Source organism: Notechis scutatus, chromosome 4 (genome assembly GCF_049901735.1).
Source record: "Notechis scutatus isolate UNSWTSFEM ecotype Mainland chromosome 4, rNotScu1.2, whole genome shotgun sequence".
Taxonomy (NCBI): Eukaryota; Metazoa; Chordata; class Lepidosauria; order Squamata; family Elapidae; genus Notechis; species Notechis scutatus.
The window spans coordinates 18,222,922-18,237,825 of record NC_142012.1 but is presented as its reverse complement, the minus strand read 5'-3'; the positions used below and the strand labels follow the sequence as shown (position 1 = coordinate 18,237,825).

Genomic DNA, 14,904 nt, shown 5'->3' with positions numbered 1-14,904 from the left:
GATAGAATTTTGTTTGGATTAAATTAAGGCACTGTTTCAGTTTCATTGTTGAACTGGCATATTTAATGTTTCTATTTTTAGATTAACCTCCCTAATGCTTAAGAAAAGTATGGCAAGAAAACAATTTATGGAAGTTAAAGACTTTCAGTTGCATATGAATATATTGTGAAGAGAAACAGATAAAGTTAAGCTGCAATCCCTGCTTTGGTGTAGAAAACATATAACTTATATGTCCTAAATATTTCTGCTTGGTGGTGAACAAACAGAACAGCTCAATTTATGTAACTAACATTATCTCATAATTCCTGGTACACTGACACACATAAATTAATATTTTGAGTCACTCTTTAGATTTGGTTCACAGTAGTATATGGCAGCTTTATATAAGCATGATTGACACCAAAGCATTATGGAACACAGAAGTGAATAATGTAAATACTGGTACCAGCTAACAGACCCTATAAGTTTGTGTTGCTGGATTTCTTTTTCTTTAAACACACAGACATTTCCTACCTAGCTACTCAGGGAGCAGCAGACATAAAATGGTATTTTGATTTTGGTAACTAAAAAGTTGGAGCTTCCAACAAAATGTTGCATGCAACTGTCCAAACCATTTGATGATAGGGGTGCATGTACATGAACATTTACAGTACATTACAGAAAAAAAAAAGAGTCATCCCCCAGACTTAAACAGAATTAGTTTGTTCAAAGGGCTAGATCAGGGGTGTCAAACTCATGTCATCACAGCGGCGTTATGTGACGTATTGGGACTTTCCCCCCCTTTGCTAAACCAGGTGTGGGTGTGGTCAGCATGTGACACATCTGGCGCGCGGGCTGGGAATTTGACAACCCTGGTCTAGATGACCTGTAGGAAAATCCTTTTAGCGTTCTTGGATTAAGACAAACAGAATGGCTTCCAGAAAAATGAGGACTGGAACATGAATAACTTTTCCTTAATCTTCACTGTTCTATATAACCCTTTCCACCCACTTATAACCTCTCCATATCAAGTGTTACAGAACAGTTCTTAATCGGCTTCTGAAGATCTTGGTGGGGCCCAACAATGGTATTTCTTTACTGTTACTTATGTCCAAAATTCTAACTACCTCCCTTTTATTCCACAAAGAGGTAGCTGAGGCTGCTTGTTCCTGGCCTGCTTGTTATCTGTGTAATCAAGGCTACCTGCTACACTTTCTTTGCAATCAAGATGCTGTGTAATCAAGGCTACCTGCTACACTTTCTTTGCCATCAAGATGCTGCCTGTTGTTCAGCACCACACAGAATAAATGTCACCATCTTCATTAATCTTTGATGTTCTGAACTGCAGGAATGACTAGGCCTCTCCACTTGGAAGTTGATGGAGTGTCTCGCCATTCCTTCCCTTCATTCCCTATTGCTTTTTGCCTGAGCAACGTATCGTATCGCTTTCTCCAGACCATATTCTGCATTTTCCAATTTCATTCTTGTTAGCTAGGTCTTAGCTTGTTGCTTTGTTTGGCTCCCCAAAGCTCCCACACTAAGTGGGCCGGTGAAAGTTATATTTTTCAAACCAGCAGGGGGAGAAAATGAAGCTCATCTAGATCATCCTTGGAAAGGAGACTGAGAAGAAGGCGGCCAAATTCATTTCCTTTATCTATTCCACTGCTATTCCCACATAACCCTTCAACAAATCCAAGATAATTTCTTTCTGATTGCATCTCTGGGTCCCTGATGAGGCAAAGGTAGAATTCTGACTCAGACAATTACCCAAGCCATTTCTATAGCTCTGATTCCAAAGAGGTGTTTCTATCCAATTTGACATGAATTGAAAGCATAACTTGTTCATTTAAATTGTTTCTTCTATATTCTGAATCAAATTTGATAAAATGTACTCTCTCGGTCTTTGTTTTCTCTCTCTAAGGGTATATAATTTAAAATCCTGTTATTCTTTAAAAAGCAGTAGCAGGTTCAGAAATGAGCTAATTTGTGTTTTTTTACCTCGGAGAATATTTAGGGTAGAACACTGAGTCTGAAACAATCTGAAATCACACACTGGACACAAGATAACAAACTGACAACAGCAGCACATGCAGCTTAAAAACTAAATCTGTCCTAATGTAGAGCTTAATGTTCAATAATGGGGGTAGAGGGCAGGAGGGAGCAGATTGGGGACCTGATTATGCTCAAATACATCTCTAAACATCCATCCCTAAGCTAAATACTACGTATAATCTCTCAGCCTGCGTATAATGAATTAAGAAAGAAGAACTGCATGAAAAAGACAGCAGCAACAGAGAGGAGGGGGAAAGGCTAATAATGTGATAATCTCCCATACCTTCTACAAAGTCTGAAGGAGAGGCTCTCCTATTTCTTGGAATAATCACTGATGCAAAAGTATTTGGGACACATGACTGCTTTCTCTGCATGGCAGAACTCCAAGAATGAGAGTCTCTTCTATAACGGATTCAGTTAACTTCCTTGCTTTTTTACTCCACCATCTGGTCAAGAGAGCATTTTTTCAGGCATACATTAAACAGCCTGAGTTTTATTTCAGCTAACTTGACTGTTTAATTTATTTTAATCTGCTGCACTGATTTTTCCCCTCATTTCAACAAACCAGCTTTAATTATTTTATGGGTGTTCTTGTACTTTGTGTTGCTAAATCCATTTATTATTCTTTCCATATCTGATGGTAACTACTAGACCTCTATGGACTTCTCCCTTTGCCTCATTCATGCATTGTCTGTTGCAACTAAACTGACAATATAGAAAAGGAGGACTTGCCTAAAAAGCAAAGTAATTCCACAAATGACTGAATCATTGTTTATTAAATAAGTTAAAATTGTATTGCAGTAACCTATAAAGCATGATTTATGAGTGACATAGGCTAGCCTCTCATAAAATATTGTTCAGAAACTATCACAATAAGGAAGAATAACCACAAAGAAGCAACTCATATTTTCACTTAATGAGTACATTAAGTATCCTAACCATATTGTTTATATGAAATTAATCCATAAACCCCACAAAAATCTGGATTGTCTTCCGCAACCTGGTACCTAGAAGAGAATAAAGCTGAGTTCTCAGGGGGTACCTGGAAAGCAAAGTAATTCCACCTGGAAGGTTAGTGAAAACTATCCTACATGTGGCTATGTTATGCATAACTTTGTTTATATCAGAAATAGGACAAGATTGTTATCTGGGGACAGGGAAATAGAATAATTATAAGGGTCATGCATAAGTGCACCATCATGCCTCCCGTCCCTGTCCTATTGTTCCCATTTTATTGTACCTATTTTCTGTATTCTTACTCATGTTTATACTTATACCTATTATTTTGTAAGCAATTGACAAATCAAATAAACAAAATAAAATAAATAAATTCTACTCTGTAAATAACTGCTGAGAACCAAACAAGTGTTGGTTGATCAAAACTTTAGTTTATTGAGGACTGATTTAGATGAAGTCAAGATAAAGAGGAAGTGATGGAGAGACTAAATTAGCTATTTGTTGAGCAGGCACAAAAATAAGGTTGCGTGCTGAACTATATAATTTTTTTACACCGGGGTGGGAACTTTCCCACTTTTCCAATCTTAGATTTCAGTGAGCTACCATATTGGCTAGTAGGCTGTGGCTGGCTAAAGAAATCCTGAATTCTTCTATCTCAGGGCTATCAAACTCCCAGCCCGCAGGCCAGATGTGTATGTGCTGGCCAGGCCCATGCCCAGTTTAACGAAGGGGGGGGGAAATCCCAATACGTCACATGACACTACCATGATGACGTGAGTTTGACACCCCTGTTCTATTCTATCTGAATAATTCTGTGTGCCTTTGGCATATAGGCAATGACCATGAAGATAAGCATCGCACCTTGGAGTTGTACACAACTGGACAGGGAAACCTTGTTTTATATTATTCTGCCTGATGTATGCTGCAAGTCACATAGATGTAATAACTGTATAGCAGCTGTCGCCAATGCCATATCACTCTGGAGAAGATTGTTATATAATGATTCTTTATAATGATACAAAACAATAATAGGAGTAAACAATTAGTATAGGGCAGTCAGTTCTAATGTTTATCATCTGGTGTATGTTATATTTCAGAGAACAACCCTATTAGCACAGTTACCATACTAAAATACACGAGGAAGTGGATATAATATGAAATTAGAAAAGTTATTAAAATAATTTAAACATCCAGTAATATATATTAATCACTGATAGGTACATACTGGCACAGATTATGATGGAAAAATTTCCCAAGATACCTACTATTTATAGTTTGGATAACAGAGCAATGTTTATATATATTAATTAGTACTTAGTTAGTTCTGTCATAATTTTATCAACAAAAAATAGAAAGGCAGATTTTGTTCAACTTTTTATTTTTCCTGTTCGCTTCTGATTAAAATTTTAAAAAGTAAATTATGTGAAAGCATTGCTTCTAATTTGAAAGCATTGCTTCTAATTACACAGCTAAAATGGAACACTTAAAAGATTCTTTTTTTTTTTTTAAAGAAAATTTTAGGTAGCTCTCAGAGATAAAAGGTTTTTGAAGACAAATCCACAATGCCAAAAAAATGCATAGTAATTGCAATGCATTTTGCAAGTAAATGCTATATGAAGCATTGCATGGTCCTAATATTACATTTTCTAACAATTTCTGAAAACTGAAAGCCGGTATGCTACAATGATTAGAGTTAGATTAGGATTGAAGAGTTCTAGATTCAGTTCTATCTTCAGCCATGAAAGTGCACTGGGTGACTTTAAGCCAGACAATCTTTATCAGGTTGTTGTTGGCACAGAGTTTGGAGGAGAAAATGGTACATACATATGCTACCTTGAACTCCTGGAGGAGCTAATAAATAAATAAATTGCTACATATTATTTTGTCTCTTTCAAGACCAAATTATTTAAATGCCTGTAGAGTTAAACTGAACTGAAAAGGTACCATTGTGACAAATATTTTAAATGTTTTTGAAATATACCATAACCTTAGTAAAGGTTTGGCAAGTTCCCATGAGATCTTTCTGAACAAGAAAAACACATGAGCGTACTGTGGTCTGCTGAATTTGCAATTGGCTGTAACAAATGCATCCAAAGAATGCTTGTAAATGGTTATGCTTTGAGTGGAATCTCCAGGGATCTTGTCCCAAAGCTATTCTGCTTTATTAGATATTTATAAGTAAACTACAGGATGGAGCTGAACTGAAAGAATCATGAAATGAAAAGGATAGAGATAACCTAAACTAGGAGCATTGGCTAACACGTAAGAGGCTAAATCAAAATTTAAAATAATCTCTGTATGCATGGGCACTACCTCAAATTAATAGGGTGATATTATCAAGGTCCTGCATCTGAGCAGGATAGATATAGGACTAGAAATGTGACCTTGGAATGTTGTGTATATATTCTGAGTCCCATCATTGAAAAGGAAATGTGTGAACAAGTTTAAAGGTGAACATATTTTTTTAAAAAAATCTGGAAACCAAGACTTTTGAATTAAAGGGTCTATCTATCTATGCATGTATGTATGTATCTACCTACCTACCTACCTACATATATTTTGCTTGAAAAAGAGACTAAAATGGTGACATGATAATGGTCTACAAAATATCGAAAAGAATGTAGTGAGTAAAGAGGAGAGCAAGCTTATTCTCCTCTGAAAATGAGGGAAGAGGAAAGGCCTTTTTAAAAATGGGACATTGAACTAAACATTAGAAGAAATTTCCTGATTATGAGTTCTTAGGCACTAGAACAATCTGTCTTGCACAGGGTGGAATCTCCTTTAAGGCTTTCAAATGAAAGCTGGGTAGCTGTGGATACTTGATATTGACATTTAATGTATTTCTGTGTGGAATAAAAGGCGGGACTAGGTTATGTATCAAATCCTTTTAACACTTTAATACAACCAATTCCAAGTCTGCAACATGCAATGAAAGCTTTTGTAGGAAAAAAAAAAAAGTATTGCAACTCTAATTCCCAGTTCAGATAAGGACCAAAAATAGTACGTTACACTCTGGGCAATATAACTCTCCTGGAAAGAAAGGGCAGTAGACTGGAATCAACTTCCATACCATTCATTGCAATGACAGAAGAGATGCCAAAAGATGTAAGCCTACATCTTACATAGAGCTCTCTACATAGAGCCATGGTGGCATAGTGGTTAGAATGCAACACTGCAGAGCTAACTCACTGCTCACTCCAGGAGTTTGATCCTGATTGACTCAATCTTCCATCCTTCCAAAATCGGTAAAATGAGGATCCAGATTGTTGGGGCAATATGCTGACTCTGTAAAGCACTTAGAGAGGGGCTGGAAAGCACTGTGAAGTGAGATATATTAGTCTAAGTGCTAGTGCTATCTTCCAGTAATTTTTAAAATGAGGTGTGTTGGGAATAATAGTCCCCTAACAGTTGGGTTGGCAATATATAAACCAAGATAGTCATTTAATACTGTTATATCTTTAAGAGAATGCTGTAATTGTGATTGGCTGAGGTTCCTCCAATGGCCATAAGATGGAGCCAGAAACCTGGTTTGTTCTCTCTTGCATTTTCCTGTTTTGCCTTTTGCCTGATCGTCGTTCTGCTCGGATTGCTGTGAGTCTTCCAACTGTTAGCAAACTCCGTTTACTGAACTTTGTTTATGATACTAGACTTCGTTTTTGGATTATCCCTGGACTGATACTAACTGCTTTAACTGTGTATGATTTGGACTGTTTGTTGGACTTTGTTTACCAATTTACTGGAAGTAAAACCTACATTTTACTATTCAGTGTATCAGTATGCTGCTCGGGTATTATTCAATACCACTGTCACTATGTTTCCCTGGGTGCACTCATTCTCCTAATGGGGAATACCTCAACAAGGTGCACAATTAACAAACTGCAAATAGGACAAGCTGGATACATATCTATTTCTGAGGTTTATTTATAACTGTACATATGTTAACCTTAATCTATAATTGTATTGTACTGGAATATGAAAGAGGCTAGATTCTGATGGTATATATAATAATTTACATTACTTTCCCAGCAAAACAGAAAGCTGTGCTTGGCTGATCTCTCATAAATTCCTTATCAAGTTTTTACACACTCAAAAATATATATCAAGTATCCCCATTAAAAGATGAACAATAGTTATTTTCTAAACTTTCAACTCAACTGATAATTGCTGTTCTCTCTTGGTTCAGTTAATGGAATTCCATTTTACACTTCTCAAGACTGTACTCTAGAATTGTATAGATACTTACATCCCTCCATCAACAGTATTAATTATACCAAGAACTCAAAAAGATGTAAATGCTCCAAGTTTCTAACAGATGAACAGAAACACAGGCAGACAGGGAAGTCCTTAAAACTATATAAACTTTTGTTGATTTGTAATTGTATTATATGCCCACTGTTGCTTCAATGGATAATTTTTTTTTGAAAAAGCTCACAATTAGGACATAGAACATAGAGTTGGAAGGGACCTTGGAGGTCTAGTCCAACCCCCTGTTCTAGCAGGAGACCCTATACCATTGCAGACAAATGGCTGTCCAGTCTGCTCTTAAAAGCCTCCAGAGATGAAGCACCTACAACTTCTGAAGGCAAGCCATTCCACTAGTTGATAGTTCTCACCATTAGGAAATTTCTCCTTAGTTCTAGATTGCTTTTTGGGGGAGAGATGGGAACCAATTAACTCAAAATGCAACAATGTACTCCACAAACATTCCACTTTATTCCTTAGCCTGATCTTACTCTCAGAAGAACAAGTAGATTTTTCTCTTCCAAACTGTGTATTGGGAATCTTGTTATGAGACCAGCTCAATTTACTGTCATGGATTTAGTTTGGTTTTAATGGGATTATTGTTTTATTGGTCTGTATTTTGCTTTTGTGTGTGCATGGTTGTTTTAATTATCTGAGCTGACCCAAATCATGAATGTGAGATGGCATCTGTACAAACTGAATAAATATGCCACAGATTCCTAATCATAACAAGTTGTTTCACTACCACTGCCAAAAAAATAAATAAATTGTAAGATCTTTTTGAAGATGGTAACAAATCTGGAAGTCAGTGAAGTGGCAATCTAAATCTTTTTAATAAATCCCTGAAGCTAAGAAATTTGTTCCTTTAGAACTTGGCCCCTTTCCCTATTCTGTGTCACGATGTATGACAGCAATCTTAATGCCTTAGTTAAGAATGTTCCTCAGCAGGGAATATATTCCTATTTTTTAAAACCCAAAACATGCCTATATCTGCTTAACTAGATGTAAGACATAGAAAACTTCTATGTGAACACAGATAGGATTACACTGTTATCAGGCACAACTGTTCAAAGTCTACAGAACTTTCACCCTAGAGAGCTGCCCCTTCTCAACACATTTTTAATGTCCTACCCCCCCAAAAAAAATCCAACTCTAAGAATGGTCATAGGAAACATAGGAATTTTACAAGAAGAAGATCATCTCATCTGGAAATTTAAGAGAAAAAAGGCTGAGTAGTTACAAATTGCTTTTTGTAGTGCTAGGAGCTGTCCATCTGAAAGTACTCAAAGTCTAAGAGCAAGGCAGTAAAAACTACAGCAAAATCTCCATCCAAGAGAGACTCCAAGAAGTTTCCTTCCTGGTTTATCATTGCCTTCTTCTGGATAAGAAAAGTTGATTTCAAATCCCACTCTAGGCAGCGATTGGCAGCGCTTCCAAGCAGTGCTTGGAATTTTGCACTGAAACCTGCTATGGTTAGGCTTTGGCATCAAATGGCCAGTGACTATTAAAGATACTTTTCCAGTTAGCAACTCCCATTCATAGATATGGAGGGATTTCTGTGTGAATTGTAGCCCAGAGAAGCTGCTTGTGGGCACACCATTCTCTCTGCCACAAGCAGAGGACTACGATGGCCCATAGCGACCTCCCAAAGCATATCTTCTTTTTATGGCAGCCTTCCACTATATTCTTCAGATGTTGCTGGATGGATGAGCAGAGTTTTCCAAGTTGTGGTCCCAGCATGCTTGGGAGGCTCTGAAGAAAGAAAGGCTGCACTATAGAGCAGCAGGAACACAGAGAGAGAGATGGAGGAAGAGACGAAAGGACAGAAAGAGAGAGGGAGGGAGATGGAGGAAGAGAGAATGGAGAAAGAGAAGAGAGACAGGAGAGGAAGAGGGAGGGGGGAAGGCGAGAGAGATGGATGAAAAGAGGAAAGGAGAGGAGAGAGGAGACAAAAGAGAGGATGAGAGAGAGGAAAGGAGAGAAAGAGAAAAGGAGAGAAAGAGAGAGAGCCCGAGGAAGAGAGGGAAGGAGAGAGAGGAGAGAAAGAGAGAGGAAGGGAAAGAGGGAAGGAGAGAAAAGAGAGAAAGAGAGAGGGAGAGAAGGAAGGAGAGAGAGAGAGATGAAGAAAGAAAGGAGAGAGAAGAAGAGAGGAAAGGAGAGAGAGGGGAGGAGGGAGAGATATAAATTTGTTTTCTCCTCTTGCTTGAACGGCTGATACCCCCTCATACTTACCTGCCGGTACCTTTCTTCCATAACGCTCCTCCGATCCCTCGGGCGCCGCTGTGCCTGGCAGGCTAACGCAAGACGCCAAGGAACCCGCTTCCCACGCTCCACCGACGAACTCGCGGCTTTCGTCCGGCCGTCCCGCGGGCGCCCTCCTAGCGGACCAAGAGCCCCAGGCTGCTCCGGCTGCGGGCGGCGCTTCCAGCTGGGCCGGGAAACGGAGGCAGTGGCGGAGACTCCACGCTCGGGGCGAGCCTATTTAACAACACCCCCCCTCCCTCCCCGCCCTCCGTCCAGGTAACAGAGCAGACGCCCCGCTACGCGCGCCCGGCTTTTCCCGCCTCCCCCTCCCCGGGGTCCGGGGCGTCTGGCGGGAACGAGCGAAGGAGGGCAGCGCTGCGGAGAAAGAGGGAGGGGCGAGGGTGGTGGAGAAGCCCGGAGGAAGCTCCGAGTCCAGAAACCGGCGCGCAGCCCCGTCCCAGACGAACTTTCGCGGGCTTTTGAGTGCAGGTGCGGCGCGTGGAAGGGAGGGAGCCGGAGTGGGACTGTACCACTTGCGGGGGTGGGGTGGGGGTGGGGCGAGAGAGCGATTCCAGCTTAGATTGCAGATTCTTTCTTGGGCAGCTACTAAGAAAGCCGGGAGGGTGGCTGGGGGAGGGGGAGAAGCGCCGGTGAAATGACGCCGGCCAGAGAGTAGAGTAGAGTAGAGTAGAGTAGAGTAGAGTAGAGTAGAGTAGAGTAGAGTTGAATTGAATTGAATTGAATTGAATTCTTTATTGGCCAAGTGTGGTTGGACACACAATGCTCTCAGTGTACATAAAAGAAAAGATACATTCATCAAGAGTCAAGAATCATCAGATACAACACTTAATGATAGTCGTAGGGTACAATCAGCAATCAAATCATACTAGAAAACAGTCCATATAAATCATAAGGATACAAGCAACAAAGTTACAGTCCTACAATCTCAAATGGGAGGGGATGGGTGATAAGGAGTGATGAGAAGATTAATAGTAATAGTAGTGCAGACTTTGTAATAGTTGAACAGTGTTGGGGGAATTATTTGTTTAGCAGAGTGATGGCTTTCGGGGGGACTACGACTGTTCTTGTGTCTAGTTGTTCTGGTGCGCAATGCTCTTGAGTGTCGTTTTGAGGGAAGGAGCTGAAACAGTTTATGTCCGGGATGTGAGGGGGTCTGTAAATATTTTCACAGCCCTCTTTTTGATTCGTGCAGTATACAGGTCCTCGATGGAAGGCAGGTTGGTAACAATTGTTTTTTCTGCAGTCCTAATTATCCTCTGAAGTCGGTGTCTGCCCTGTTGGGTTGCAGAACAGAGGGGGCTGCTGGGGAGAGGTCGGAATGGAAAGATGGCAGGAACTGTTCTCAGCTTTTTGTCACATGATCCTAATATTACTTCTGAGTAGCGGGAGGACAGGTTCTAACCTCATGCCGAGCTTGTTTGTTTAAACTTGATACGGGTGGTCCTGGATTTACGACTGACAATTGAGCCCAAAATGCGGGTTGCTAAGTGAGAAGCCTGTTAGGTGGGTTTTTAGGACTTTTCCCTGGCGCGTTTATTAAGTGAATTGCTGCAGGTGTTAAAATTATTAACATGGCTTGTTAAGGGAATCTGGTTTCCTCATGGACTTCGCTGGTCAGAAGGTCGCAGACGGGGATCATGTGACACTGCAACCGTCATAAATAGGCACCAGTTGCCAAGTGTCTGAATTTTATTCACATGACTGGGCTGCAACAGTTAAAAATTGAAAATAGCACTAGCAATAGCACTTAGACTTACATACCGCTTTATAGTGCTTTACAGCCCTCTGTAAGCTGTTTACAGTGTCAGCCTCTTGCCCCCAACAATCTGGGTCCTCATTTTACTGATCTCAGAAGGATGGAAGGCTGAGTCAACCTTGAGCCTGGTGAGATTCGAACTGCATTAATTATAAATAAACATACCATTACATAACAATACAGTTTTATCTCATAGATTATTTACTTATTTCATTTCTAACTCATTACAGTATTCTACTGTCACAACACTATCTTTTGTACCTTTGCAGAATCCTCACTTTTAACTTAATTTAACCATTGTCTCTGTATTTTCTAGCTGAGCAAATACCTTTAATCCTAGTACGTTTCCCCTTTTTCTTTATTTCCTGTTTTTGTCCCTCATAAGTTCTTTCCCTTTCTATCTTTCCCCCCTTTTTCTCATCCCTTTTTTTATACCCTTCTCTCTCTAATTTTCCCTTCTGTAGTTTTCTTTTCTGTTTCTCCTTGCTGTTATACTTCTTTTTCAGACTATTTTTCTTTTTGGCTGTTCCCTTTGATCTCAAACTTTTAGCTCCTTTTCTCCCCTTTTCCCTCCTTTCCCCGCTTTTAACTCCTTTCCCCCCTTACCACACTTTGCATTATTTGATCATTGAAAATGGCTTCTTCTTTGTCCGGCCCTTCTTCTTGCTCTTGAAGCTTTTCCTTTTGCTTTTCATAGTTCAGGATCTCCATTTCAAAAAATTCAAATACGAAGCCAAAGGATCTTCCTCCCCTTTCTGCATCTTCTTTCTGTTTTTTAAGACTCATCTTCAATTCCTCCAGGAGTGATGCCATTTTAAACACTTTTGAACAACCACTTGATTGACTTTAAGTAAAAACAGAAAAAGAAAGAAAAAACCAATGCCAAAAACTTTTTTTTTAAATCACCAAATGATCCCAGACTGTTCCTTCTTATTTCTTTCCTTTACTTTTCCTTTCCATGGGTTACTGTATCTTTTAATATAGTAAAAGACTTGGAAGTCTTTTCAAAGTTTCACTGTTAATCCTCTTTATTTTTCCAGGTGGCTCTCAATTTTTCCATTATTCCAAGTCCCACCCTTTTGCCTCCACTCTTCTCCTTTTTAGGGCTTTAAAATGACCAAGAAAAAAATCTTTATTCTCCTTTTGACACTTAGATTTCAGCTTAAGGTTGCCTATTAGTGTCAAAATAGATTAATATAAATTTCTTTCCATACCATTTGTAATTGTCAATATAAACGTAAAAAAAGGGTTTTTAACCTCCTTTTCTCTCTCCTTCACCGCTTAAAGATCTTCTTTCAGAATTATCCCTCTAAGTACTTTTAGATTTGGGGTACCTTGCTTAGATGTTCTCTGTTGTTTAGCCCAGTCTGTCCTGCTTTCCTCTTTATCTTCCTCCTGCACAATCTTATCCAGTCGGGTTCTTCTTTGAGGTGGCCATTTCTGACCACCGCTGCAACTTTCTTTGGGGAAGGGAGTTTAGACCAGCCAAGGAGGAGAGATGCAGCTCCCCTCCACTCGGCTAGCAATCTCCCCCCTCTTCACCACCTCTACGGGGTGGCTTCAGCCCCAAATCCAAAGGATCGGGGTGCTCCAGCAGCGAGCACAGATCAAAACTGTGCACGATCGCGGATTTCGGTCTGTCGCTGAAGAGACCCAAACGTCAGCAGTGTTCCAATATTTGAGGGGCTGCCACAGAGAGGAAGCGGTCAAGCTATTTTCCAAGGCACCTGAAGGCCAGACAAGGAATAATGGATGGAAACTGAACAAGGAGAGATTCAACCTAGAAATAAGGAGGAACTTTCTGACAGTGAGAACAATCAACCAATGGAACAGCTTGCCCTTGGAAGCTGTGGGAGCTTCAACACTGGAGTCTTTCAAGAAAAGATTGGACTGCCATTTGTCAGAAATGGTGTCTCCCGCTTGGGTGGGGGGTTGGACTAAATGACCTATAAGGTCCCTTCCAACTCTGTTAATCTAATCCCTGCACCACCAAGGCTCGGTAGTGATAATGGTCATAAGTTACTTTTTCAGTGGAGTTGTAACTTTGAATCAGAGGTGGTATTCAGCAGGTTCTGACCAGTTCTGGAGAACTGGTAGCAGAAATTTTGAGTAGTTTGGAGAACCGGCAAATACCACCTCTGCCTGGCCCTGCCCCCATCTATTCTCTGCCTCCCGAGTCCCAGCTGAGTCTCCTTTTGTTGCCCTGCACAGGAGAACAGAGCTGGAAAGCAGGTTAGTGGGGTGGGGAGGTAATGGAGATTTTGCAGCATCCTTCCTCTGCCACACCCACCAAGCCATGTCCACCAAGCCATACCACGCCCGCAGAACCGATAGTAAAAATTTTTTAATCCCACCACTGCTTTGAATGGTTGCTTAACGAACTGTTGTAAGTCAAGGACTACCTGTATTGTGTAGCTTTCCAGGCCTAGCTCTCCCCTGACATTGCGCATTAAGAATGCCTTTCTAATTGCAAGGTATTTGTTTAATGGTGGGCCAAGAGAGGTCTGCAGAGGAGCTTAGGTTAGGGATGGCGCTTAGGTTTTGGTGTCAAAAACTCAGACAATGCCTCACTTGACACTGGTACCCTACCCAGAGAGACAATTCTTTACATATTTAATTGTTTAAAAATAATTCTGTCAATCATATGTGTGGTTCTCGGGACCTATTCCACATTGCTTATTTTCAGGTGGTGTTTTGGAAGGGTCCTTGGTGGTCTCTGAACTTGCTTGTTTTCTTGCAGACCCCTGTGGAGATTCTCAATTATCCAGGTCATGGTTGCTTTTTCAGGAAGCAACTGGACTTTCTTGTTTTTTTTCTTTTGAAGACATTTCACTTCTCATCCCAGAAGCTTCTTCAGGTCTGACTGGATGGTGGGGAATGGAAGGATTTATATTCTTTGCAGACAGCTGGTCATTTGCATCCTTTTGGTTTTCTTGCAGATGTTTCATTACTCAAACTAGGTAACATCATCAGTGCTTGCAAACCCCACATCTAGGATGCCCATCCCTCCATCCTGCTAGCTCTGATAATGGTACTAGTTTGGGTAATGAAACGTCTGTAAGAAAACAAGCAAGCTCAAAGAGCACCAAGGACAGAAGTGGTATTCAGCCAGTTCTGACAGGTTCTGGAGAACCGGTAGCAGAAATTTTGAGTAGTTTGGACAACCGGCAAATACCACCTTTGACTGGCTCCACCCCCATCTATTCTCTGCCTCCTGAGTCCCAGCTGATTGGCTGAGTCTTCTTTTGTTGCCCTGCACAGGAGAATGGAACTGGAAAGCAGGTTGGTGGGGTGGGGTGGGGAGGGAATGGGATTTTGCAGTATCCTTCCCCTGCCAAGCCCACCAAGCCAAGCCACGCCCACCAAGCCATGCCCACAGAACAGGTAGTAAAAAATTTTGAATCCCACCACTGACCAAGGACCCCTCATTTCAATCCTGACCTACAAATATTATCCTTTATTGTTCTCTTTCTGTCGACAGTCCCCTGTGGCTTAGCTGAGGCAGCTCTGGATCACACAAGATCTTGAGGCATGTATTCATGAAGCGGTTTTGGAGAATGCTGTCTCACGGCCTCTGCAGCCTGCAAAACCACAACAATCATGCCCTGTTCTTGCATGTTTTGGGAGGCTTTGGCAGCCATGGGAGAACATAT

The 14,904-nt window shown here is 40.7% G+C and overlaps 1 protein-coding gene across 2 annotated transcripts in view; it reads right to left on the bottom strand.

Annotated features, from left to right (window-relative positions):
• Positions 1-9,959, bottom strand: part of LOC113415294 (melanopsin) — a 33,927-nt gene extending 23,968 nt beyond the window's left edge. The window contains exon 1 of one of the 2 annotated variants that reach the window (XM_087962872.1): positions 9,463-9,959. In XM_087962872.1, coding sequence (XP_087818998.1) covers positions 9,463-9,483 — 21 coding nt within the window. In that variant the 5' untranslated portion in view covers positions 9,484-9,959. The remainder of the gene's footprint in view (positions 1-9,462) is intronic. The other variant, XM_026672626.2, reaches the window with a different exon arrangement.
• Between the last annotated feature and the right edge of the window lie 4,945 nt (positions 9,960-14,904).